The 27,938-nt window shown below is 45.3% G+C and overlaps 1 protein-coding gene across 3 annotated transcripts in view; it reads left to right on the plus strand.

Annotated features, from left to right (window-relative positions):
- Positions 1-27,938, plus strand: part of BRSK2 (BR serine/threonine kinase 2) — a 615,416-nt gene that overhangs the window by 555,012 nt on the left and 32,466 nt on the right. For all 3 annotated transcript variants that reach the window (XM_069223152.1, XM_069223151.1, XM_069223150.1), the window contains exons 17-18: positions 11,470-11,650; positions 23,091-23,180. In XM_069223152.1, the coding sequence (XP_069079253.1) occupies positions 11,470-11,650; positions 23,091-23,180 (271 nt within the window). The remainder of the gene's footprint in view (positions 1-11,469; positions 11,651-23,090; positions 23,181-27,938) is intronic.

A 27,938-nucleotide genomic window follows, 5' to 3' on the forward strand; every position in this document is an offset into this window, starting at 1 on the left:
CAGATGGGACCAGCACATTATTAGGGCTAACAAGTGGGCTAAAAACTGTTAATGACCAGTATTTGGGAGATAGACACTACAAAGCAGAACCACTTTCTCGTCCATTTTTCCCTTCACCAGGACATATTCCCTTCCATGTCTGTGTCAACTTCTACTAGATGAAAAGGGCCCCCAGCTAGATCCATATGAGAGGCCCTCTGGCATATCCAGAGTAGTCAGTACGATAGTGCTGGCCCTACTAGCGGTTTTAGAGCTTCTAACCATGCTCATGCCACGGACATTCCAAGTCAGTAAAGTTAATTTACCCATTCTATGTGGTACATGTCTGTGGCTACAGAAGGAGGCTATGGGGACAAAGAGGGTCTAAGACCCACCTTGTGCGGCTCGGCCACCCTCCACATTCCAAATCACACAGGACTTGACAGGCTCTACAACAGAAATGTCCCAACTCCCACACCCAGCGGTGGCAGAGCAACATCCGTCTGCCCAAACAATTAACACAAACAGATCAGAAAATAAAATAAAATACCTTTCCAGGAAACTGCCCTATAGGCCCAGGGCTGTGAAGTAGTGTTATAGGTGGATGGATGGAGCCCTTGGCAATGGGGGCCATCACATAAGAAGAAATTGCAGGGTGAGTCTGGGCAGAGACCGCCACCCACCACATTCACAAGTATCCTGGGTGGTAACAAGGGTGGCCACGTGGAGGAACCTCACAAGGGGCATGTGTGCTGCCCATCCAAGTACATATTGTCCAGTGCAAGGACAAGACTCTGGTTTTAGAAGCATTGTAATTTCAAAGGCCTCTAGTCCAACAATGTGCTGGAGGAGGTTGGGTGCACTCTCCTAGTGCAGGCAATAGTTAGAATATGTCCTCAGCTGTCTGAGGCGTGACAGCCAGGAGGTCCTGCTGGCCTGCAAGTCATCCAACCCTCTATCCAAAGAGGTGTCATCTATTCCCTCTACAGAATGAGTCAGGAGAGAATCACATAGGTGACTCGCTGCGAAAACAGCCAAGTCTTTGTCACAGCATGCTTGTGCCTGAGATGGGGCTTCAGAAATACCAGATCCTGATCTCTGTAATGGATGGCGATTGGCAGTGTGTCCCACATCGGATGCATAGGCATCTCTGGCATTGTTGTTCCTGCCTGGACATGTCTCTTGCCTCTGGCAAATCATGTCTGCAATGTTTAACCCATTCCCATACATTTCCCAGTTCTGTGAAAATATAAGACTTCTCATTAGCAAGCACTTTCAATCTCAAGGCAATAGTAGAGAGTATTTAATATTTCAGGACAGTGTTACACAGGTTCCATTTTACTCCTAAGAAGCAGGTCTGCCTGTGTTGCACTGCAATGGTGTAATCTTGGAACAAGCGGATCCGCGCATTCTCAATGGTGACTGTTCTTGATCGTCTGGCTGCTTGCAATATTTCCTGTCTGTTGAAAGCCATCGTTTCAGCATTCTGTGTGCTTGTTACAACGTGAAATGAAGGAAAGGGCATACTGGTGCGATCCTACTAGAATGCCAGTTCTCAAAGAAGATGGTAAGACTATCACCCTCCGCACCTTCTGGGAAGCTCACAATTCAAACATTGTTGCACCGGAATCGCCCCTCATAGTCATCCAGTTTACCCTTTAGGAGTTGCACAGTTTTCGTGAGGATATTACCCTTGTCACTGAGGGCTCTAGTTTGAGGTTCAGGTCTTGTATAAAAATTTCCGTCTGCTTCACCCTGTCTGAGACTTTCCATTGATCACCTGTCTCGGAGGTCTAGCTAGATTGACATAGCATCTACCATACCCACAAGTTCCAGCCTGGTATCTGCAATGGCTTGTAGAAGTGTGTTAAGTTTCCTGGCCAGCGGGTCTGTTGCAGCCAAAGACAGGGCCATCGTTGGCAAAGAGGTGTTGGAGGCGATCTCCAATCCACGAAGGGTCCCCTCCAAATGAGGCCAGGGAGGGCTTTCCAACTTTGTGTAGCACCATTCTCTGTGATGCAGGACCTACGTGGATCCGCTCTGGATTGGATCAGTATCCAACTGTGAAAGAAAACAATCTGTCACCCACAAAGGCCGGTCACCCCCTAGCACTCTTTAAGTCCACTTCCGCCGGGGAGAAATTAGCAGCCATGTGGTGTGCTCGGACTTGCCTAGTCCACAATGGAGGAGGCAGAACGGAAGGATGTTTTCTTGTTAGCAATCCCTCCAGTTCCATCAAAGCTGGGGGAAGGTCAATCTTTTGCAGGGGGTTTTTCTGACCTTGTTACAGAGAACGTGGTGGCAACTGGCTCCAGGGCAGGACTCCCCATTCATCCAGGCCCACTCCCCAGCGTCGGCCGCCACCATCCAGCAAGCAGGAGAGGCACATGCAGCCTGGTGACCCACCTTAGGAGTCACAATCTCTATGTCAAATGTAAGGCCACAGCAAGGTCAGCCCACACTCCCACTTAAGGTGCAAAGTAAAGTCTCCCCGCTAGAGGGCCAGAGTGGGTCAGGAACCCCGTTTGCCACAAGCACAACAACCTCAATTTGCTCCATCCTGGAGTGCAAGGCGGATATAATCCGGAGGGGGGCTTTTGCCATCCTCCCCGTCTATTATGTGTCCCCCTATGATATTGCAGTGCTCAGGTCCCAGTTTTCTCTTTTTTCTTGTGGGGGGAAAATGGGGCAGCAGCACTGTGCACAGGCCTCCAACCAGCCTGCAACTCCTGCAGCCCCAGTCGCAGCCATCATGCCAGGCAAAGGCCACTATCTCACCTTGAGGGACGAGAAGGGAACCGATTGTCCAGCAGCCACTGCGTGCCCCAGAGTGTTCAACGGGGGAATGGGCTGACAACACATGCTGGTCTTGCCCCTTGGCTTCCTCAGACACCGCCCGTACTGACCACTCCTGCGGTCCTTCTGTACATTCATGGGGGCCTCACAGTCGCTTCCTCTCTTGCCCTGTCTGCTGCCACACAGAGGCCGCCTTCCCTGTGCTGGTCAGGAAGGGTGAAAACTGTCTCAGGTTACAGATAGACTCTGGATGCCAGCCCCAGACCGTGGAGCTTCAGCCAGACCAGTCCGCCAGCTTGTAGAGCCAGCTCTACCTATCATTGATTTCGAATTATCTGGCATACTCCTATAAATCTAGAAAATTAGTTATAATTAGGCATATCCGTGCTCAGATTTGTTTTACATATGATTTTGACACATTCCCAGATTTACAAGAAAAAAGCTGGTAATGTGACAAAAAGCTAGGCCTCCCCAGGAGAGGCGTAGCAAGCAGAAATATGTTCATTTTTCCTTATTGGTTTCTCTTTTTATGTGTACTGAATTTTGCAGCAAACACAGAGGAAAAGGCCTCTCAGGATTGTTTTTGTCTGGGAAGGTGCTCCTTCCCAGACAAAAACAACCCTGCATGCAAGACAGACACCCTTGCACCACGGTCCTTCTAATGCACATAAGTAAGCACACAGGACATTCAGAGTAATTTGCATGTTTAAATCCTGTCCAGTTTCTGTGTGCCTGTCATATACATGGGTTCAGTGTGTCTCTATTACCAAATGTGTCTTTCATCTCTCTGATTATCTCTGTAGACTTCTCTTTGTTCTGTTATCTTTGAGTGGCTCTGTATCCCCAGTCAGTCTCTGTTGCCTCTATCTACCTGTCATCTTTCAGTGCCTCTATCACCATAGTAACACTTGTGTTTTTCTTGACACTGACTGCCCCCGACTGCCTCTTTCTTGTGTTAAAGTGTTTCTGGGTCCTTCTGTTATTTGAACTGCTGCTATCTTGTGTCTCAGTGACTGTCTTGTCTTTGCCCTGTTATCGCTGTTACCTTTGGGTCTTGTTGTCATGCCAGTGTTATCACAAAACATCATGACCTAAATAATGTCTGACAAAATATGGCGTGATAAAAGTTCTCAAACATATCGCCCAATTGGAAGTAACAGGAAATAAACACCCAATGGATGGATATTTTTGCAAATTCAATTCCGGCTACAATATTTATTGAAATCACATTCATATACATAGCACTTGCTACCCATGACGAGGTGTAGAAACACTTCACAGTGAGTAACACACTACCAGGGAACCCAAAGTTAGTGGTCAGTCCATTGGTTATTGGGGCTAGTCTTGCATGGTTACAGACACCATTCCATGCATGTATTCCAGTTTCTTTGTGGTGGATTAATGACTTAGGTGTTATCATTAAACGGGGCTATGTGAGAAGCAAATTCGTGCTTGAATTAATAGATATGGTTTCAAAAAAGGCAGGCATGAGATTTAGAGTACTTTATATACAGAAGAAGCATGCAGAAGCTAGAAGGGAAGCAGAGGTGCCTTCAAAATAAACAAGGGAGGGAAAAAGTTTAATTCAAAGTCAATTTTTCATGCAGGACTTTAAAGCATATAGCAGGTTCTTTCTTTGGATCTGTTCAAATGACCATTTTTGTTTTTGTTCATTTTCAGACCCAATTGATTGCTATAGTTTTGTAGTATGTTGAGGCTTTGCTGTAGATGGTGTCCTTTTTTGTACAACAGGACAAGATGATCAGTTTAGAACAGACAGCTAAGCTTTGTACCTTCTAGTTTTTATTGCAGGCTTGGTCATTCTTTTAGGGTGGTCATGCACGTATCTAATAGGGTAAACTAAGCCAAACCCCTTTTTTCTGTTTTAACGTGTCTGACATGGAAGTATTTATTGTCATGTTGTATTTTTTGTGAGTATACAGCCTTGGTTATGTCAAATACCTTCTACTTTATACCTCTTTCAGTAACTTATATAAATAGTCCTGTGTGTCAGAGTAGTCTTCTGTAATAACTGTGTGTGGTCATCTGTCCTACTCATGGAGAAATAATATTTAGTTTCATGTAGAATCTCTTTGAGATATGTCTGGAATCTTCTATTTAGGTTGGCACAGAACTACTGCTTATTCCAATGCCGCTGTAGTTACTTGGCATCAGGCTGTCTCAGTTTTGAACATGTGTTTTGAACAATAAGCCTCTTGTACCATGCTTTGGGGATTTGAGCTTAGTGTCATCCTGTGAATTTAATCTTTGCGGGTTGTAATCTGGAGTTGCTGTGTTTAACTGTTTGATAGTGTCTCATCAGGATGTTTTGTCTGTGTTTAGTTTTATCATTTGCAGATGTATCCCTGATAACATTATTGGGGTGTCTGCAGTATGCTGAAGACTGGTTGTAAGTTTTGTTCTGATGTGTAGATGAGGACCAGTTGATCTGCACAGAGCAGAGAGCTAATCTTTGTACCATCTAGTTTTTATTGTGGGATTTGTTATTCTTTTAGAAGGTCATTATATGGGTTAAACTAAGGCAAACCCCTTATCTTAATCTATTTTCCCGTTTCAAGATGTCTAAGGTTGAATAATGTCTGTGTGTGCTCATTTGTCCTATAGTGATGGAGAAACCTTATTTGATTTTATGTAAAATTTCTTTATTTTTTAGATGCGCTTGGAGTCTTCTGTTTAGTTTGGCACAGAATAAAATGTGTTTGAAATTGTTGCTTTTGCAAATGTTTCTGTAGTTAGTTGGCATCAGTCAGCTTCCAATTTCAACATGGGGTGATAAGTCTCTTGTACCATGCTTTGGGGATTTGTCATGTGGTTAGTGCCATCCTGATAATTTTATCATTGCTGGTTGTAATCTGGGTTGTTTTGTTTGAGCATTTGGTAGTTTTTATAGAAAATTGGGTTATTAGATGTGCAGGATCTGAGGCCTGAGCAAGTAATAGGTCCACAATTTCCCCTTATCTATGATCCAAGCACCCCATTGTATCACTTGAATCTCTCGGGGTAGCAAAGCAGAGCAATTGAAGGTTTACTCAAGGGAGGTTGTGTGCGCTAGTAATCTTTGAAAAGCAAAAAGTAAATTTATTACACATGCACTTCCAAATATTATGCATTAATTTACAAATATATGCATCAGGCAAAGAAAAATACCTTTGGCGACATTCTTAAATCACATTTGACCCCGACTGAGTCATGGCCCCCAAAATCGCATCCCCCCCAACTATAGCAGCTATAACATCACAATAATATGTAGGGAGTGTCACTTTAATGAAACAGGACTATTGGCTTTGTCAAAGGTCACCACATCAACATATAAGGCATGCCTTTCGGCGTTGTCAAGGTTGCACCATAATAAAATATACCAAATCACCACATATTAAGAATCATGGAAACCTATAACCATGTTTAAATGTTGACAAAATTATCTCAAGAAACTATAACTTGTGCCCTAAGATATCAATAACTAGCGTCCCCACCATGCACATTTTTTTCCTCAAAAATGTTACTGCAAATATTACATTGACATTATCAAGGATGTTATCAAAAGTGTCATGAGTGCCGTAATTTGTGGGGCAATTAGCAGTGCATGAGGGCGTGAGGTGTAGTTACCTTAGGGCACGAATTATAGTTACTTGAGATAACTCTAACTATAACTGGTGAATTTCTATGGTTTTGTACATTTAAAATTTGAGCCTAACTATAACATCCCTGTAAGCTTTGTGTTTTTTCAATGAATTTCTATGTTTTTTTAAATTCTATTTCTTAACTATAATGTCCCTGTAACCTTCCCCGCCCCCCTCCCCAAGCTGATCTCTGCCACAGAAACCTCATCCCCTGGGGCACAGCCTAATTAATTATTATTTTTTGGGGCAAGGGGCCACAATGCCCCCAAATCTCAGGGCTGATCTCATCCCCAGGGACCCCATCCCACAGGGCCCAGCCATGTGACCTGGGTGTCCCCCAGACCACCCAGGCACAATGTTGAGGATCATGGTGAGAGCCTGAGGCCCCCACAGTCCCAGCTGGCTCCCTGCCTCCTGCGGGAACCATCATTGCTGTCACAGAGAAGGAGCTGCTAATGCAGCTCACTCTCTGTGAGAATAATTGTTTCCTCTGTCTACCTGCCTGCATCTCCTTTGGCAGGAAGAATGAGAAAACCTCTGCTCACAGCGAGGGAGAGCTGTTTTACAGCTCTCCCTTGCTGCGAGCAGAGTGTTTGCCACCAAGCCACAGCAAACAGTATGTCCTGAGGGTGAGCACCCTGGGACATAGCAGAAACCAGCCCTGGGGGCAGCGGTCCCCAGGGCCAACTGTGGCTCCGCGAGGGGGGCGATGCGTCCCCCCTCAAATGTAAATAGCCCCGGGAGGTGGTAGTCCCTGGGGTTGCTGGGATCCAAAACCTCCTTTTCTTTTTCTTTTTTGCCCTGGGAAGGTGGTGGTCCCTGGGGCTGCAGGGGTGCCACGCACCCCCCCCCCCCCCTATGTACTATTACATGTTTGCCCCAGGGAGGTGGTGGTCCCTGGGGCTGTATAAATCCCAGGAGGAGGGCCCTGTGCATCCCCTTCCTTATTTATCACATGCCCCTGGGATCTGGCCCACCTAGGGGCTTCAAGAAAAACAGCTTTTCTGCCCTGGTGGGGTCCCTTTGGGACCCCCAACACCAGAGCTAATGGTCAGGGTGTCTCTACCCTGGACCCCTTTCTTGTTTTCCACTTTTTTTATGTGGGACTGGGCTGAAGCTGAGTCCCAAGATGGCTGCCAACTCTGCCTGGTTGAAGTGTTGACAGGCAATCAGAGCTGTACATTTTCCTGCACAAGCTCATCATTATTCGTGAAGGCTTCGCAGCCAGAGAAATACAAATTTGGATTTCCTTAAATTTCTCAAAAACTACTGAACGGATTTACACCAAATAAGTGAAAACCTAATCTGTGTGCCAAAAGCTAGCTTTCTGCAAAATTTGGTATAATTCCGTCCAGTGGTTCCAGCTGTAGTCATGCCTAAAGGTCCTATGGGAATTAACAAAGGAAACACAACTTTTGTTTTACACCCCTTCCCCCCTGCCGTTTCTCGGTTCCCACTTGACAGATTACCCCGAAACTTTCCGTGCGCAACAAGAATCACTGGGGCACTTTTTTGGGAAAAATTAGTGAAGATTTGTCAAACGGTGTCAAAGATATAGGCAAGTAAAAAATCACTTTTTCTATGGAAACATTGGCCTAACTACCTAGTTGCACCCGCCACTAGCTTTTATATATACTTATCTTAGATCTTAGACCTATCTCTCTTCTCCTCTCCCTTCTCTGATATGCATACTTGTCTTATACTTAAGGAAGATATTTAATGAGCAGCCTGATTCAATTTCATTGAACTGTGCTACAAACTGGAGAATCCTTTTCTTGAGTGTCTTGAATCTTTCTAATGTACCATACAATTTGATCTGGGATGTCAGTCAAAGCCAAACTTGGGGCCCTACTTATGGCCAATTCACCTTGCTGCTCTGAGTGACAGTGAAAGTATTATTCACTATGGTGCAACATGGTGCATTCCTGTCCTTTCCCTTGTGCCATTTTGGAAACCTTGTGCTAATGCAGGCACCCTGGCACCATGGTGGAAGGGTACCTGTGTTGCATGCAGGCTTGTTTTTGTGCAGAAAGGGGCACCTTCCTGCACAAAAAAAATCTTAGGAGGCATATTCCTCTTTCTATGTGTGCTGCAAAATGCAGCACACATAGAAAGAGAAAGAAACGAAGAGAAATAGGAATATTTCTCCTTGTTGCACCTCCGCTGGGAAGATGTAAGATGTTGGCGCATCCCCAGGTTTACAAGTTCTTGTAACTCTGAGGATGCGTCAAAACCCATTGGCATGGCTTCCCAGGGCATAATAGCGCAACGATGTGCACTGTGTTGCAGCGTTGCATTACTCCAGATTTCTAATGCCCCTTTTTGCGTGGCTTCAAAAAATTGACTTAGAGGTGTGCGTCAGACTTGTACCACGTTGTGTGATGCAAACGCGATGCAAGTCTCTCACAAATATGCCCCAGAGTGTTTGTGGTTTATTTTGTTGTTGCGTTGGTGATTGAATTTCGGTCGGTGCTAGACTGGCAGCTTTCTTCAACATGCGTGTTGACTTGCTAAGGGTTTGATGTTTTCCTGCACTTTGGGATCATATTTTTTTCAGAAGCAAAAGATTCATTCTTTATATCTGTTCATTTTTGAGGATTGTGCCTAAGGGCCTTTGCTCTGGTTTTACCATTTGAAATGAGGTTGTGCTGGAACTTTTTTGATCTGTGGGTATTTCCTTTGTACAGTTTCATTCGACGCCATAAAAAAGGGGTATACATATTTTGCTCAATGCTGACACCTGCTGGCTGAAGTTTAATATGAATTGTATTTGTTCTGTTATGGGCCAGAACATATTTCTCCTACACACACATTTTGTGTGTGCATGTGAATACTTGTGTGTGAAACGCATTGAGCGAGTCACGGGTAACGGAGGAGTTAAGCTTGCTTTTTTAACGTACCACCATCATAGGATTATACCGCACAAAATAAAGCTTTTCAGATAGGCAGCCACACCATAGCGGGCCAAGAATTGGCTTAGTATAAGGTTTTGCCTGCAATTACCACATATGTTCAATGAGCTTTGCTAGGATTTGGATATTTTGGGTCATAGTTACTCATTTGCCTTGCTTCACAGCGACCAGATTTGACATGTACTGTGCTGAGTTATACAGGGAGGAAACGCAGCATAGAGCCATATCTACAGCGACTGGCCTGCTGCTGCTCTCATCTCTTCTGATGGTGCACAGAGGCTGCCTTGTGTGGCACACAGCTTCGCATCATAGTGCAAAGGACAGGATTTTTATTGGAAGCATACCCTTCCAGTACAAACAGCTTTGCCTAGACAAACTCAGAAGGATCACACACACGCACCCAGTCGGTTTCTATAAGAATAGAACACATTTCTCCTTGTTAATATCGGTCTCAAGAAGGCATTCGTTTTTAATGCAAAGTCCAATCTGGCTATTTTAGTAAATTGAGCTTTGAGTCAAAACCTATAGGTACTAGCAGTACTCCATCAAAGCAACGCCCCCTTGACAAAAAGCAGCGCAAAATGGTTTGTGCGCTGAGAAAAGGGAACTTTTCCAATATGGTAAATAGACTTGCAAGAATTTGTGTTGCTTTGCGTCGATTTGCATTTCCTTGCGCTGGTGCAGCTTTAGTAAATCTGGGTCTTCGTCTACTGTGCGCAAGTGATGGTGTCAGTTTTCTGTAAGTCTCTGTTGACTTTTTTTGTATATATATAACCCGTGTGGTAGTCATTCAGTTATCAAGCTGAGTAGTACAATGAAACTCATAATATGTCTGCATATTGACAATGTGAAGTTCCTTCTCTGGCAACAATCCCTTCACACCAGACACTTTAGATGTTCATTAGTCTGAATGCGTTCGATGGAAGCGCAGAAGGATAGACAATAAAATACTTCAGGGAAATTAAACATATACCACATGTGACCTTCCTGCCAAGCCTTTGCACCGTGCTACTTTTACATAAACACTAGTGGGGAGGAGTGAGCTTTTTAATAAACACATTACACCCTCCTCAAGGAACAGCGGCCAGCATACTTTAGGGGTTCAGTCTCCAGACGGTCACAGAGACATTTGCAGATATGACAAGATTGAAAACTTGTACTTTAGCTTCTGAGCCTCTTTGGGAAGAGTTGATCTGACCTGCTGGGAGATAGGCAGGAATGGCTCCTAATGCACTAGTATACTCTCCTACTCAAATGCAGGCAGAAATGGCTGTAGAGTCATACGAAGGCCGACATGCACATGCAATAATGGCTTCCGTGATGCATACAGGGTGCCCTTTTGGGAAGATGGGCAATTTTACAACTAGCTGGTGCCTCTGAAAGGTCCTTTTTCAGGATTCAACCGCAGCCCTACTTCTATGTCAGATGATGTAGCCAGTTTGGAAGACTTTGCCTCTCGCCTTAGAGTTGATGTCCCACAGTGCATCGAGTCAGATAGACATATTAGGTGTTAATCTGCTGCTGTGAACCTATGTCTTGTTCTGAAGCACTTAATGGAGAACAAAGTGAATGACGTAGGAAGGAAATAGTGATGTGGAAGGCTTTAGCTTACAAAGTGTGTCACCAATGGGATGTTTAGACATAATAGCTGTCTCAACATTAGCTAACTTTTGCATGTATACAGTAGATATATATTAGTTGTCAGGTACCTAATAGGCGTAGGCTGTGTTGGGATGTTCAACAAGGTACACACGTTACCATATACAGCTTCAGTGTATCTTCAAGGTTATATAGCTACCCTTCAGATTGCATAGGTTTTATAGTGGCAAACCTTCCACATCAGAAAGTCCTTCCAGAATCTGGTCGTTGTTGACTTAGTCAGGCCTTGTACAATAGAGCTACAGCTAAGGTTACACAAACTCTGCAGTTTCAGGTTTTCCCACCTTAATTCAGACAACAGAGCGTTATTCAGGTGACGCAGATTTTGTAGGCCAGGCCTTAGACAACAGAGCGGTCACTAAGTGCTAGGCATATTTAGCAAGCTCACGCCTGAGACCGAGTGATCCTTCTGGTTACTTGTACGGATGATACGAATTATTAGTTCACGGCTGATTCCTCCTGTTCCCCTTCTTCACCTGTAGATCCCAAGCCTCAGTCACAGTGTGATATCACAGACGAGTTTCCGGGCAGAGTACAAGTCCACGGGAGGACCAGCTGTCTTCCAGAAGCCGGTGAAGTTCCAGGTGGACATCACGTACACAGAAGGAAGTGATACACAGAAGGAGAACGGGATCTACTCTGTCACTTTCACACTGCTATCAGGTGAGATACATGTCACATTCCTGCAACACCTTTGTGTCCCGTCGGTATCATACCAACATCAGATCATGTGTGGCAGCACATAACTTTGTCACACAACATCATATCTCTGACACATATTCTGCAGCAATCACTGCCACACAACCATCACTGTAATTGTGAAACTTGAAATGGTTATACATATCCCTTTCAAGCCACTAGCACACTATGCTCACGTGTTACTTTTGTACCAGTACCACACACATGGCCGTTACACACTTGTAGTTCTCCTGTCATCATTCAGTGTCATATATATAAGATTATCGCATGTTTGTCAATGAACTGGTACACCACTGTCAAAGCGTCATTGCAGAGCCTTTACCATTGTTATCCTCACAGTCAGGATCTCTCTCCTCGTGTGACGTTACTTTCAGCGAGGCAGTAGCTAGTTCTCTCGAAACACAAGGGGAAATGGGCAAACGTCTTACTTTCAATAACCCCATCCACCTGGACATTAACCATGCAATCCTTCTGCCTTCACACCTGTGCAGCCCTGTCAAGTTTCCCATGCATTATGTGCTGCTCCAGTCCAGGTTTCTTATTTGAATTCTGGACACTTGTAGTTTACATCTGACTGATGAACCACAATCAGTATGAATCCTTTCTTGGGTTGCTGTGTTCTGGTTCAGGAGGGACTTGCTTTGGCAATTCAGGCAGCTGGAGCAGGGTCAAGGCTGATTTGCTTATGGCTGGGCCCAAATTGAGGTGGCATGGTGAACAGTGGGTTGGAACGCTCCCCCGACCGATTGCCAGTGGTTAGACTTATTACAAGAATTTCTCTCATCACCTTTTGTGTGTCTGATCATGACTCATACACAGGCTTAGGCGGCCTTCTTGGAATTCCCTTTCTTACAAAAACAACCATTCCAATATGCCCATTGTGACATCACACCCCATACACACTTTTAATGTGCCTTTGAATGGTATTTTTGTAAGAAAATGTTTTCAGAGACATCTGCCGTGGCATGCTTATGCATTGTGAAGCCATGACTCAGGTAGACATCATGGCACCCATTGGTTTTTAAATTATTTTCCTGATAATTCAAACAAGCATTTGTAGAACCAATTATCCAGCACACTGCATTTTAAGATGAAAAATCCGCTGGCTTTGGAAATACTTTCTTTTTTTATTCTTTTGATGTAATATGCATTAGTGTCCTGCCCCAGGTCACCGGAGGACAAAGACGGTTCTCATGTCTTTTTATCTAATGCCTTTTATTATTTTTCTTATCATATCTTTCATTTAGAATCAAACGGCAAGAGTTGATTACCCTGTTTTAAGCCTTTTTAGGACTTGTTTTACTTTTTTGTTACAAATAGCATAACATTACTTGATTCTTTTCTTCAGCTTGACATTCAGTGTTGAGAAATAGTTAATTCTGCCACTTATAATTCTCACAGTTTTAACATGAGGGTTCTTTAACAAAATCTTAGCTATTCCTTGGTATTGATTGCTGCCTTTTTGGCATTCCCAAGAGTTAGCCCCATTGCCCCTCTTTACTTTGGAGTTCATATTGCTATGATATTTGTTTTGCTGTTATTCATTACATGATTTTAGGCTTAGTCCTTGACCTTTGTACTGCGGTCTTTGTAATTCCCATGTTTGCTATGGAAAGATAAGAATTACATAAATAACTAATCAAGAGGACAAAAAAGAGACGTACTTTACCGGACAGCGTCTGAGAAAGTTTACATAGGCTTTAAAAGTATTGCATTGCATATACAGGACCGAGAATCCTCCGACAAGGAGAGTGCCCCGCAACTGTCCCATTCGCACACAACCTTAACATTCTTAATATATAAGGTGCTGATGGTCTGTTCCGGCCGGTGTAAGTGCGGTTGCTGACAAACTTTAACATGATGTCTTCTAATGTTGACTACATTTACACAAACTGTTTTTTGGGAGGGCTGCTACAGTCAGTGTCACTGACTATGTCCTGTTGAAGGCCCCGCCGAAGTAATTTCAGAAGAGGTCAAAACAACTATTTACCCTTTATAATGAAATGACCATTAAATTGCTCTAATCTTGTAATGTTACAGTTAACAAATCTAATTTATTTGTAGGCCATTACCACTTTGTAACATAATGTAGGCATTCACATTTCATAGGTTGTGTACCATTAGAGCATGTAGTCATCTATTTTTTATCTTTAGCAGCCAAATTGCTTTTATGTGTATTTAGCTCAATATAATTGAACATTAATTCATAAAAATATATATTGTTTTTGTATTTTTTTTTCAAAAAGTAATTTTTCAGAACCGAATAGTATATAATGATTTTGATTGATTTCCTAATATTGGTTTGATATAGACAGATTTTCTGCTCACTCACAAGATCAAAAATCCCATGAGAGAAATCCTTAAGAAGCGATTTTTTCAAATGAGTACAAACAAGATGAATATTATTTCTCACATGATTAAAATGGACTATATCTTGTGATAGTCCACTATGAGTAAAGCACTCTGTAACTAGCGATCATGTGTACAAACACAAGCAAATAATAAGACAAAAAAGAATGCAAGTACAACAGCAACTCACCCAAAATATTTAAACAAGGATTTTTATTTTGAGAATGCATTATGTGTTAACAATGTACAATTTGTATCTGGAATTTGCTTTAGCGTGACTCCAAGAGTTACGATTTTTTCCAATCTGCTTCTTATTTATTAGGAAAGCTTAATAAAGATTTTCTTGTCAGCTCATAAATGAATACATTTAAGCACGTCCCATGGAAACTATCTTTGATTTCCAAGTGGGAGATGTAATGCTTCACCTAGTTTGCAAGAGACTTGCTTAGTTTTGTCTGGGTTTATGGCTTCTGACCTTTCATAAACATCAACACACATTTCTGTCGCTTATCCCCATTGCTAGCTAACTAGTTTATTTGACATTTCTGAATTAAATGCACTTATAACGGGGACGTGGCCACGTGACGCAAGATGGCCAACGGGACTCGTTACTGAACGGCTCTCGTTACTTAATGGCTCCGTGGTCACCCTACTAAATCCTGCATAGTCCTGTGACTGCAGTGCCTTTATTGACTGGCAGATTATGGGACTTTCTCCCGCTCATACCCTCTTACGGAGCGGGCCAACTTCTGGTTGCCAACGCGGTCTGGGCAGCAGCAATCGACCCTGAGGAGACGGACCAGGTGGTGGCGGCCGCCGTGTCGCAGGCGGCATTACGGAGCCGCTCATTGAGAGGGGCTGACCTGAGGACCCCCTTACCTCTTCTGCCTGGAGACCCTGAGGAACTATCCTACCACACAGCAAGTGGGGCCTGCGACGTGGCACAGCAGCACTCTGCCTTCTGGGCCTGACCCTGAGGGCCCTAAGTCTGTGAGGCCTGGGGGCTGATTTAGGAAGCAGATTGCCCCAACACAGACATGCCGGCGCTGCGCAGTGTGGGGCCCGCATTGCTGCTGGTAAAGGGGGCCGTGGTTAACAGACCGAGTGCGTGGGGGGTGCACCTCCAACTTGGTGAAGGTGCCCATAAGGAAGGCTGCATTGGGCAGGGAAGTGCCCAGGCTTCATGGAGGCAGCAGTGCACCAGGTGTGGTCCCCCACAATGTTGATGAGGAGAGGGGGGCCCGATTGATTGTGGAGAGATAGGATGTCCATCTGCATCAAGATGGGGAAACGCCCAGGAAGATCCATTTGAGGAAGAAGTGCACGAGGAGGTGGGGAGAAAAAGCTATGCAGCTGAGGTGTTGCCTGATGCCTCCCCTCCCTAGTCACATCTGTAACTTGCGGACTCCCCATGAACCTCTTGCTGCCCGAAATCCAGTGACTCACACCAGTGGCGTAGCGTGGGTTGTCAGCACCCGGGGCAAGGCAAGTAATTTGCGCCCCCTAACCCGGGGCAAGTCAAGTAATTTGCGCCCCCTAACCCGTGGATTTAGTCTCTTCCAAGATGTTGCGCCCGGTGCGGCCGGCCCCCCCTGCATCCCCTACGCTACACCACTGACTAACACCGTTTGGTGTTTGTGCTGCTGCTGTGCACCTCAGGCTGTGGAGTGGGCCCCTCCAGGGCCCTGTGGAATTTTCACCAGAGACGCTGGTTGGACTTCGTGGTCCCGGGGACTGGACCCCTGATGAAGGAGATCGATTATTAATATTGGTGCGGGCCATGTGTGTGGGGGGTATTTCCTCCCCGTCATGGTGTGTGGTGTCCGGTTGGCACAGTGGCAGACAGGGGACACAGAGTGGCTATCTTTCCCATGGGCAGGAATTAGCAGATTGGGGCCCAGCAAGGGAACACGAGGGAGCAAAGTACCACACAGACAACCCCTGCACAGTGCCCAGCACACTAGGGGGGCACTTGAGGTGATACCACAGTGGACTTATCAGTGGGGGAGCCATTAAGGATGGAACTCGTGGGCTATCCAGGGATCCCGCATGGCACTAGAGGACAAAATCGAGACAGTGGCCCTGGAAGTAAACCTCCTCTGCGTCGACCTACAGAAGGTATCGGACAGGGTCCAGGTGGCAGAGGGATCCATTTAGGACCTATAATCAGAGGTAGTGGTGCTTAAGAAACAGTTGGTCACCACACTGCTAAAACTGTGACCCTGGAGGTTTGTGCAGAAAACACAGAGGGGAGATCATGTCGTAACAGCCTGCGCCTACTGGGGTTCCCTGAATGGATGGAGGGGATGCAGACAGAGAATCCAGAGAGACTTGGCGACCCACGGGCCTCTCACCGTTCTTTGCCACTGAGTGGGTGCATTGCACATTGCACATTAGTGGCCTCTCCCCAGCCAGGGCCCCCCCCAAGGGCCATCATAGTATACATCCTTAATTACAGAGACAGGGACTGTGTTCTTCATGCGGCTTGAGAAACTGAAAACGCCTCTCTTCGAGAATTACAATATATCCTTACTATACTCACAAGGTGCAAGGCAACTGGAAATGTTTTTTGGAGGTCAAGAGCAAATTGCACTTGATGGGACTCCGATAGATGCTGTTACATCTTGTTTGGATCCGAGTGATCTCAGGAGGTAAGTCTCATTTCTTCCACTCTCCAGAGAAGATGTGGAGATGGCTGGAGATGTGGGATAAGGTCCCTCGGGATAGTGTGGGCACATGGAGATCTACCACCCGCTCTGGATGGGGAGGCGGGTGTTCCAAACTAGTGGTCCAGAGAAAGATCAGCAGACAATGGCGTTCAGAGGTGATACCAGACTCCAGGCTTATTGTGGTTCAGGCGGACGGTATCATGACACGAGCCTCCCCGGCTGGGTCAGAGGATATTGACTTGGCTCCTGTGTTGAACGCAGTGACAGAAGATCCTGTTGTATGATGTGGCGGGTTCCCCAGCCACTGATGTTAGAGCTATATGCGTCTGATCTTCTCTTTTCTTCATCTCTAAAGGCTTGATGTAGGAAAATCCTGCATTGCAACTCGCAAATTGCGAGTCGCAATACAGGATGCAGGATGGTGCCCCTGCCACCATCTGCGAGACGCAAGGGGTCGCAAAGGCCCACCTCATTAATATTAATGAGGTGGGTCGCAATTTGCGACCCCCTTGCGACTCGCAGCTCTCACAGGGATGGTGGCCTGCTGGAGTCTCTGACTGCTTTTAAATAAAGCAGTTTTTCTTTTTTGTAATGCAGCCTGTTTTCCTTAAAGGAAAACAGGATGCATTATAAAGTGAAAAAATGTTTTCAATGCCATTCACAAAGAGGAAGGGGTCCCATGGGAACCCCTTCCCTTTTGCGAATGGGTTACCACAAGTGTGACACTGGTGGTAACTGTGATTACTTTGCGACTGCGTTCGCGGTAACAAAGCAATACAGCATCCCGCTGCGACTCGCAAATAGGAAGGGGGACACCCCTTCCTATTTGCAACTCACCGACCCATTTTGCGAGTCGGTATCCAGGTTACCGACTCGCAAAATGGGAATAGGGCATCGCAATGCGGGTTTTACGTGTCGCAAACAGCAAAAATCGCTGTTTGTGACACGTAAAACCCTTGCTACATCTGGCCCTATGTTTTCTGTTTTATAGGGGACGGACATTCCTAATATGACAGGGTACAGTTGTATACTATAAATGTTCATTGGTACTGTTGAAGTAGTGAATTGTGTGCACTGCAGCATTTCCCATGACAGAGGGGGGCGGTGGGGATCCCTTCCCACACTAGTAGTAGTAGTTAGTTATTGGGGGTAGGGTTAGGCTGCTACTCCTGACAGAGTCAAGATACATGTATAGACAGTATTTTTGATTGTTGTTGTTATGCTGTTTGTCTGGGTTTGGGGGCCGGTTACTGTTCTTTTTCACCTTGTTTATATTTGAGGAGGATATTTATCACTGTGCATGGGTAGGTGTGAATATAGCTGACTCATTTAATAGAGCAAGGACGCCGCTAGAAGTGCGGTGATGTGGATCCAACAATATTTTCAAGGGCTATGGGCGTCTCTAGATAGGCACCTCCTAGAGAAAGAGATTGCACAGAGAGGGGGATAAGTGACTGACTACTGATGTAGATACTGTGGCGAGAGCAGGAGATCCCACCTTTTTTGCATGATTATGGAGGACGGGAGCTGATGCAGCGCTGTGACATAATGACGCCCTGGTGTGTCACTTCCGTACTGTATATCGGGAGAGCGGAAAGGTCTGTCATGATAGGACAGAGAGGGTTTCTTTTTTACATTGCACCAGACGATGCACAAGACCTTGATATGGGTTTTACTCTAGAGGAGCTGTGGACAGCACTCCAGGGCCTGAATAGGACTAAGGCCCCTGGAGGTGATAGCTTCCTCACTGAGTTTTCTCAGGCATATTCCAATGTTCTTGGAGGAAAATTGATGTAGGTATTTTGAGGCACTAAGCCTCTGTACCCTAATGCTTACTATTCTCAAGCGTGTCATTAGCCTTTTGTGAAAGTCGGGTGAACCCTGAGGACCCCTCCTCCTACAGACCCATCACTACGATCAATACTGATGTTAGAAGCCTCTGCAAAGTATTGGCAGCATGGCTGCACGGAGCTGTGTCCGTACCCTGGTCCATGAGGATCAGTGTGGTTTTATGCTCTTGCTCAGCCTGACCTTCAACCTGCAGTGCTTAGCCCACGTCTTACATGAGACTGAGTTGGTCAGACCGGGATCTTTCCCTCATTAGATATTGAGAAGGCATTTGACACAGTGCTGTGGAGCTACATTGTGTGAGTGCTCCAGGAGATGGGCTTTGGCCCAGCATTCCAGAAGTAGGTACCCCTGTTATACACAAGGCCTGTCATCCATGTCAGGGTTGAAGGAGAAATTTCTGAGGCTTGGTTGGTTGAGCGAGGCACCCATCAGGGTAGCCGTCTCACAGTGTTGTTATTTGCCTTGCACTCGAACCTATGGCCATTCTGTTACATAGAGAGTTGGGGGCATACGAGTGAGCGAGACAACCCATTTCCGTGTATGCCGACGATGCACTGGTGTATGTCCACTCTCCTACTGAGGAAGTACCTCTACTAATGCAGCACCTAGAGAACTTTCAACTTGTGTCTGGCTTACAGGTAAATCTTAGGAAATCGCTGCCATTTCCCTTGGGGAGACTGGCCAGGGTGCACGGAACCATTTGCCAGACCTGGTACTCAGATGGGAACAGGAGAGTTCCCTTGTACCTGGGCATCATGGTCACTAGGATGCCGATGGATCATCAGCACATTAATGTTGACTAGGTAGTAGGGGGACTCACTAAATCACTCGACTTCTGGAAGACGCTCCCCCTATCGGTCATGAACAGGGCAGCAGTGGCAAAAATGGTCTTCCTTACTAGATGTCTTTACCTCATACTAAATGCGCTCTTTCGGCTGCATGAAAAATCCTTTCGGACCCTAGATAGCCTACTTGTTTCATTGGTGTGGGCAGGGAAACATAGCAGGGTCGTCTTATCTGTACTGAAAGGGGGCATGGAGGAGGGTGGCCTAGTTCTCCCAGATATACAACTATACTATTATGCAGCACATCTACAGAAGAATAGGAGTCGGAACAACGCATGCTGGAACCACGCATGCCTAAACAACGCGGTCGGAATAACGACTGCGTTGTTCCCACTAATGCCTTTACCACGAATGTTTTAACAATGATTTTTCATTGAAAAGACATTCCTGGTAAAGGCATGCGTGAACGGCATGTGTGGTTCCAGCATGCGACTCCCCCCACCCCTAAAACAATTGTACTCCAACACAATTCTACCACTACCCCAACCCCCACCCTTAAAACTGAAACTACCCTTCACCCCTAAAACTACAACGACCCTCCAACCCCCTAAAAATGAAAAATACCCGACCCTCCACTTCTGCCCCTAAAACTACCTGACCCCTGCCCCTAAAAACTAAAAATACCCCAACCACCTCACCCAGCCCCTAAAACTACAGTGACTCTACACCCCCAAAATTACCGCAATCCCCACCCCCAACACCTAAACTACCCCAACCCCCCACCCCGCTCCTAAAAACAAAAAATACCCCAACCCCGCCCCTACAACTACCGCGATCCCCACCCCCAAAACTACCGCGATCCCCACCCCCTAAAACCTAAACTACCCTTACCCCCAACCCTGCCCCTAAAAACTAAAAATACCCCAACCCCCCAACCCGCCCCTAAAACTACTGTGATCCCGACCCCCCTAAAACTACCCTGACCCTCCACCCCCAAAAACTGAAAATACCCAGACCCCCACCCCTAAAACTACTGTGACCCCCCCCACCCCCCTAAAACCTACCCTACCCCGAACCTCCACCCCTGCCCCTAAAAGTACCCCGACCCCCCCCACCCAGCCCCTAAAAACTAAAAATACCACGATCCGCCATTCCACTGTCTGTAGGATATAGTATATGGAGATAGGTGTGCATGTCGCCTTCATGATAACTATGCTGGACTAAAGGTAAAGTAAATTGGAGTCATGTGGTTAGTCCTGCATCATTCCTCATAATTGCCATCCACAAAGGAAGAAAGAATACAAATCCGAAGACAAATGACAAGTGAACGCTGCAGGCATCAAGAGCTTTATAAATTATGATGATAAAAAGTTGGTGCGTGCTACTGTTGCACACATTCTACATGCCTAACATCAGTGGAACATTTTTCTCTTTGACATTCAGGTTTACTGTGTTTCACCCACTAAAACTATTTATATTATTAAACTGCTGTCATGTTAACGTGAAGTTACCTTGTAGATTGTTGCACTAAAACCATTTTAGGTTTTAGGCTACAAACAACCATAGCTGTCAGTTGGAGCCATATTGATACCAACACAGTAAATATATATTGAATGAGATTTGGTCCATCCAGTAGCTCACAGTTGGATGTTTTTTGGTGTCTATCTCATGTTCCTGCTCCTGATTTGATAGCTTCCATCCCTGTTCTGTATTTGTCCTTCCCTGGAGCATTCATATCTCATATCATTATGGTCGGTTGATGTGTTCTTTCACTGATGACAACAGAACTTCCATTAAAGTAGATGTTCACTATTTTGCCTCTCTCTGTCTCTCAACTCTCTCTTCTCCTCATAACCCCTATGTTTTAGCTCCGCATCCCTCTTTTTTTAACCCATTCCTTTTCCTACCGCCAGCACAGTGTCCTCTTGCCCCTCCAAACACTTGCTAATTTTTGTGCGAATTGGTGAATGTGTATTAAAATGGCTTTGTAATCATTTCACGACGGTTGCCTATATGTGAACATGTGCACACAAGTTGCTAGCATTTTTAAAAGGCTTGTTTTTATTTTTAAAAATCCCATTTGAAGATGACCGCTGTGGATATGTACACTCACATTAGCCATCTTTGAACAGGATTTTTTTAAATAAAGCAAAACGCATTAAAAATGGATGCATGCCCACCTGCAGTAGCCATCTTGGAATGCATTTTATTTGTGCACATCCTGCTCAAAGTTGGCTGTCATTGATATGCACTCATTTGCGGTAACCATCAAGGATCATTGGCAAAGGTAATAGATTTCACAGCCAAGACCTACTGACTTTGCCAATGCTTGTTACATAAAATGCTTCTTTAATGTATTATTTGAAACTTTTGATTTCTCATTTATTAACTTGGGAGTATCTTATTCACTGTTGGGCACTGCACACTTTTCAGTCATGAGCACAGTGCTTCCCTATCTTAAACATTATCACTTTTAATGGCCTAGATCATTTGATTCTGTTCTGCGTGCACAGAATGCTCAACACAATACACTAGTCAAAACAAGTAGGACGGGGCAAACACAGACAGACACACAAATACAGGCAGGTGCAGACAAACCACAACACATGCCTTTAGGGAAGCCACACAGAAGGACAGACCCAAAGCCAGTGACAGAGTATCTACAAGTAGACAGGTAGTAGGCCAGCACACAGCAACTCTGCAAATCAAGTACACAGGCTGGAACAGAACAGCCACACACACAAAAAGCAAAGGGCTTGATTTTGAGTTTGACGGACAAGGTTGACCAAGGGTATGAGATAGAGTATCCTTTCTGCCAAACCCTCTGTCCGCCTTCCTCATTTAGAGTCAGGTGGACCATCAGCTTTAAACAGTGGAGCCCCTGTTGGATCTGCTGCTAATGTAATGCTTCCTCTGAAGTCCCAACAGAGTAAAGAAGGGCATTACACTGCCCGTTCTATTTAGGGTGGATGGTGTAATATCTCTTTTTTCTGCCAATCGTGTAATACCTGGCAATGAGGGACTAAAAAAACAAATAATAACCCCACACCCAATACAAAAACTCCCTGGCTTTTGGGGGTTATCTGTTATTCATTTTTAGATTAGAAACTCCCATTTTGGGAGTTGGAGTTTGTTTTTGAAAAACAAAAACTTGGTTAAACTTTGGTGAATAGCTGTCAGAACTGATGGCAGCCATCCACCAAACTTTTTGTGTCTTGAAAGAGACTGCCATGACAAGGGTTCCTGTCAAGGTTCAGAGGTCACCACTGGGCTAATAATTTTCCCTAAATTTGGTGGGCGGCTGCCCATTAGGGCGGCAGAACTAATGTCTCCTGCCAGCATGACATACTGCACTCCATCTATCAAACTTCAAATCTAGCTCAGCATCTTTACAAAGCATCCGCACACATCCCACTATAAACTATGATCCGCAGTCTAACGAGGATAAAGAAGCAGTGATCACACATATACAGAGCAGCCACCCATGGGCAGATACAGAACAACCACGTACACGAAGACAGACTAGCCCCGCCAGCAGGAGAAGGGCAGCAGCAAACAGGTGGTCCCAGTGGCTTGTGTCCATACTGCTAGTCTTATGAGCATGCTTAAAATGTACAACTCTCTAACGCTACAGCTAATGGTGGACCCCCTGTTTGTATTAGTATTATTTTTCCTATTGTTCTTGTTATAACTGCTATTATTTTTGTTGTTTAGTAATTTACTATTTATATTTTTTTACTCGAAACACAGGTCCAAGCCGGCGCTTTAAGCGTGTGGTTGAAACTATCCAGGCAGAGTTATTAAGCACAGATGAGCAGCCTTGCGTGCAGCAGCTATCAGGTGAGTATGGCAGACTCTCAGCGTCGTTATGGTGCCTGCAAATATCTCGCTAGGAGGGGGGGAGGACTGCCTTAATCCTCTCTGCCCCAACCTCAAGGTAGTAGGGATGGAAGTGATGGGAAGCCGCTCTGGGGTGCATCTGCATGGTTTGGTTGTCAGAGGGGTGGTGCCCAGTCCCCATTCGTGCTGTGTTCTGTTTAGTTTATGGCAACCATCATTTACTTTGCCAGACTGGATATGTAAATCCAAAATGAACAGAGGCAATTTGACCTATCGGTAAATTCAGAGGTTTCCTTACTGGCCAGTTTTGCAGCAGACACCTTAATGTGACAGATCTTTCAGACGCATTTTGCAGACTGGAAATGTTCTTTTGCATTACAGACTGGTCTGTTTATAAATCGAGGTTCCCCTTTTCACTGCCTGTTCACGCCTACACGCTGGAATGAGGTCCTTCCGAGAGTGGCCTATATCCGCCTGTGCTCCATGTGGTCCTGGGTGGCACTGCACACTGGTCCCCATCCAAGATAGCATACCATCCTCGCCTCACTCCCACATTTTTTTTTATTTCTGTGCACAGTGTATACTGTAGTGGCATATTCAAACTTTAAGGGGCAAGCTTTGCCAGCACATATACTCAGCAGGAACAGACAAATGAATAAACTGCTTAAGATAGAGATGGCCATGGTTAGGTGGCAGAACCCGTTCCTATCCACGCAGAGGACCTGACGTGGAATCCTGCATCTGCTACACACGGCATGGAATGGAATGAGCGACCTTCATCAAGCCATGTTTTATGACTGGGGCACCCATACAGTGGTACAGCAGTGACACCAAATGGTAGTTAAAAGGAATTTGGAATTGTCTGAGGTTCTCTAGGTAGCAGCCAGAAATTACAGTACAGCATAAACACCATCATAAAACTTTATAAAAATATTTTCTATCTAGTTTGGGTTCACGTAGATCTGTTATACAGAGGTGTGGACTAGGGGGTGTTGGAAAGGGGAAGAACAGCCTCCCCGCTCCATTTCCAATTTAATTCTCACAGAATTCCTCTCTTCATGATACAGAAAAATAAACAGCTGAGCCGATTTACACCAGATTTGACATGAGAATTAAATGTTCCTCAAGGGAGTGTTTTTGCTTGTTTTTAGTAAATTCAATCAACCGTTTTTTTTTTTTTTAAATGAGTGGTCTAGTTCCCAAGCTTTACCCCCATGTTTGCATCACAAAAGTGACGCAAAATAACTCTAAATCTTTCTTCACTATTTTTTTTTCTAGTGCTAAACTTGTTTGCATAGTGCTGCTTCTCATTACTTAGCGCCAAGGGGGCGTACCATGGGTGGTGCATGGGCATTCCTATGCAACCACCCAAGGTTTCTGACACTAAGCCCTATTTACTTAAAAAAATAGACAAGGTGTAGCATCAGAAAATAGTGCCCATTTCAGATAGGCACTATGAAGGAGAAAAGCTTTTTCTTTCCTTTATTTTCTGACTTTGCTTGTGTGCTGCACTGTACAGTACACATAAAAATTGGGAAAATGTTTAAAGTTAGTCTAAGCATAGTACTTTGTACTGGACGTTCCAGTGCAAAACCTATGCTAGACTCTCAGAGACACCCTTGCACTATGGTGCAAAGGTGTGTCCATGGTGCAAGGCCACACATTTCTGCCCCAGATCTAGGGAGAGGGAAGGAGAGTGTCATATTTCTGTACATATGGCGCTTTCCTGCTCGCTCCATCTCACGCAGGGGAGCATTTGCAGCTGCTTCACTGTGCTGCGTGACAAACTGGTAAATCTGGCCCTAAGTGTTTAAAAAACTGTTCTAATTTGGGCGTGAAGGGATTACATTTTAGCCATATCTGGACCGTTAGTTTGCAGGTTTTCACAAACCCAGTTTGCAGACCTCCGCAGACCCAAGTATTAAAAATAATACTAAAATTTGATTAAGCAATAAGAGATTTTTTTCTCCCATCATCCATTTCAGATCCATGTACCCATACTCTGGCCTGCAAATCCAAAAGCATGTGATTGGCTGTCAACAACATGGATAAAAAGTTGCAGCCACCATTACTGAGCCTCCACATCATGATATAAGAAAGAAAGGACAGAATAGGGGTACACTGAGTATCCTTTGCCCTCCCTAGCCTATGTGGTCGGCCTCATAGGGACACCCCAAGAATAAAAACAATTGCAGATATTTCAGCTGGGTTTGTGGGCCCCCAGGTCATCAAATTCTGTCTAGCAGCCACAAACCTGGTGCAAGCTTCATGGACAAGGGACCACAAATGAACAGCAAGCCTCCTGAACCAATGTTGAGCCATTTTAGGGTTCCACTAATACAAAATCAGGATTGTGGTCCTCACAAATGGTCCAACTTAGGTCCACGAGCAGGGGAAATTTTGGTAATCTTATGAAAGGTTCTGCTAATTCTATGAAAGTATTTGTGAATCCTAAAAAAACAAAAATTAAACAGAAAGAAAAGAAGAATAGGACCTCTGGGGTAGACTACCTGAAGTCAGTTGGGCACACACCAAGCCATAGGATTGGCCCTGCAGCCAACACCCCCCTGCACACACAGCAGGTTTTAGGTGCCCACAGTGGGTTGAGTGTTGAGCATAATTGTAGGCTGCAGTTGAGAAGAAGTTGCCAGAGCAACTTCTTCTTGTGAGATGTGGTTCTTTTTGACTTTCAAGGGGTTGGCAGTGATGTCCCAAGTAGGAGTCCTGCCAATGTCCTGGCATTATTTGTAGAACATTGGCTAGCCACTGTAGGCTGCCGCTAATCCTTTATTGATGGAATGACTGTGTGCCATATAATAGAAATACTGCTTGTATTGGCATATCTGGAGGGGGGCTAGATACAAAGCTGTTCACTTGGAGAAATAAATGGTCTGTTCATACAGATCAGAAATACTGAGAGCTCATTGCTAAATCCCACTGCTCTGGTGGTGTTGGCAAATCATGCAAACAGAGGTTATAACGTATACTGTGGCACATTGTAACAGTGTGTTCAGTGGCATGTGTGGCTGTAGATAGGCATGCTCTACACACTCCTGCTATCTAGTGTTTGGTTCCGAGTGTTGCCAGTTGTTTTTCTTTAAAAAAAAATTTCGAGTCAGGATCGAGTGACTCCTTCCTGTCGGTGATACTGTGCATGAGCATCAAATCATTTGTTAGATTGTTTTCTCTCTGCTGTCGGGTTCGGACGTGTGTCTCTTCACTCCGTTTTCCCCTCTCTTCAGTTTCAAAACCTTTCTGTCCTTTGCTTCATCAACGGTATTGTTCTCGATCGCATTTTTTCTTACATTCTCGCGCTCCTCTCACCCCGTCGGTCAGAGAACTGACTGCACTCCTTCCAGGGCATCCTCGCCCATTCGGGCCAACTTCAAGACGTAGCACCGACCAGTGTGCTGTGCTGATGGAATGGACACTGTTTTGATTCTGTCCTCGGTGCCATGCAAAATTCCTGCACACCGACCAACCCCTGACCATCAAGAAGCCACCTGCGATGTCTACAGATCCTTCGGATTGAAAAAGACCCTTTGGAGCCAAAGCGCTTGTCGACTCGAGATGGCACACAAGACTCCAGAAGACACTCCGGTCATCTTCGGGGAAGAGCACGCCCAGGAGGAGGAGCTGGAAAGGGAACCAAAACTGGAACAGGAGGAGGCCTTCTCCATTCAGGACTCAGATTCGGACGACCAGTCGGCTATCGAAAGCTAAGAGGAGACATTGACGCAACCCGTGACTACCATGGCACCTCCTGCCCCCTCTAAGACTGTCAAAAAGCCCCTTACCAAGGTCGCCAGATCACCACAGCGACCAGGCCATGACTAGTTACATAAAACAGGCTTGGATGCCCCGCCCTCCGGCTCGGCACCGAAAATTGCCAAGGCCAAGACATCGTCTTTGGCATCGACCTCAACATCTTCAGTCTGAGATATTGCTGCTCTTTCCATCCGAACTTTGGCACTGACCACTTCGGCACCAAGCCGAACAAGCTCCACCTCCGCTTTGGCCCTGGCAAAAGGACACCAACTGAAAACCTTAGTGTTGAAAACCAGGGATTCAACATCTTCAGAGCTGAAAGACTCTAATCAATCTTTGGCCACACCATGGACGCTCATCAGCTCTGCCTCCACATCCAGGAGGGTACAAGCCACATTATTGCTTCCCCCCTGTTTCTTATAGAGGACATCAACATCTAAACAGTGACTACCTACTTCTTCCCACCACCCACTCGATACCTGTGGGAGGACGACTTCAAAATGTTCATACAAAATGGGTCAACATTACTTCAGACCAATGGGTCCTTTCCTTTATCCAACATAGTTGCTATCTGGAGCTCATTACCACTCCTCCAAACATTCCCCCTCACTCTTGCAAGCTTTCTCAAGAACACCTTCTCAAAGGGGACATCGAGCAGTTCCACTACAACACCAAGAAACAGGGGTATACTCCCTATACCTCCTCATTCCCAAAAAAGACAGCTCTCTCAGGCCCATTCTGGACCTAAGGCCCTTAAACTGCTTCATTCTATTACAACACTTTCACATGGTTACTCTTCAACACTTTATCCCCTTCTTACAACATGGTAACTTTATGATGGCCCTAGATCTAAAGGATGCCTACTTCCACATTACCATCCACTCTGCACATAGCAAATATCTCAGATTCGTAATTGCAGACAAGCACTACCAATTCACGGTTCTTCCTTTCGGAGTCGCCAGAGCTCTAAGGGTCTTCTCAAAGTGCTTA

Source organism: Pleurodeles waltl, chromosome 3_1 (assembly GCF_031143425.1).
Source record: "Pleurodeles waltl isolate 20211129_DDA chromosome 3_1, aPleWal1.hap1.20221129, whole genome shotgun sequence".
NCBI classification, from domain to species: Eukaryota; Metazoa; Chordata; class Amphibia; order Caudata; family Salamandridae; genus Pleurodeles; species Pleurodeles waltl.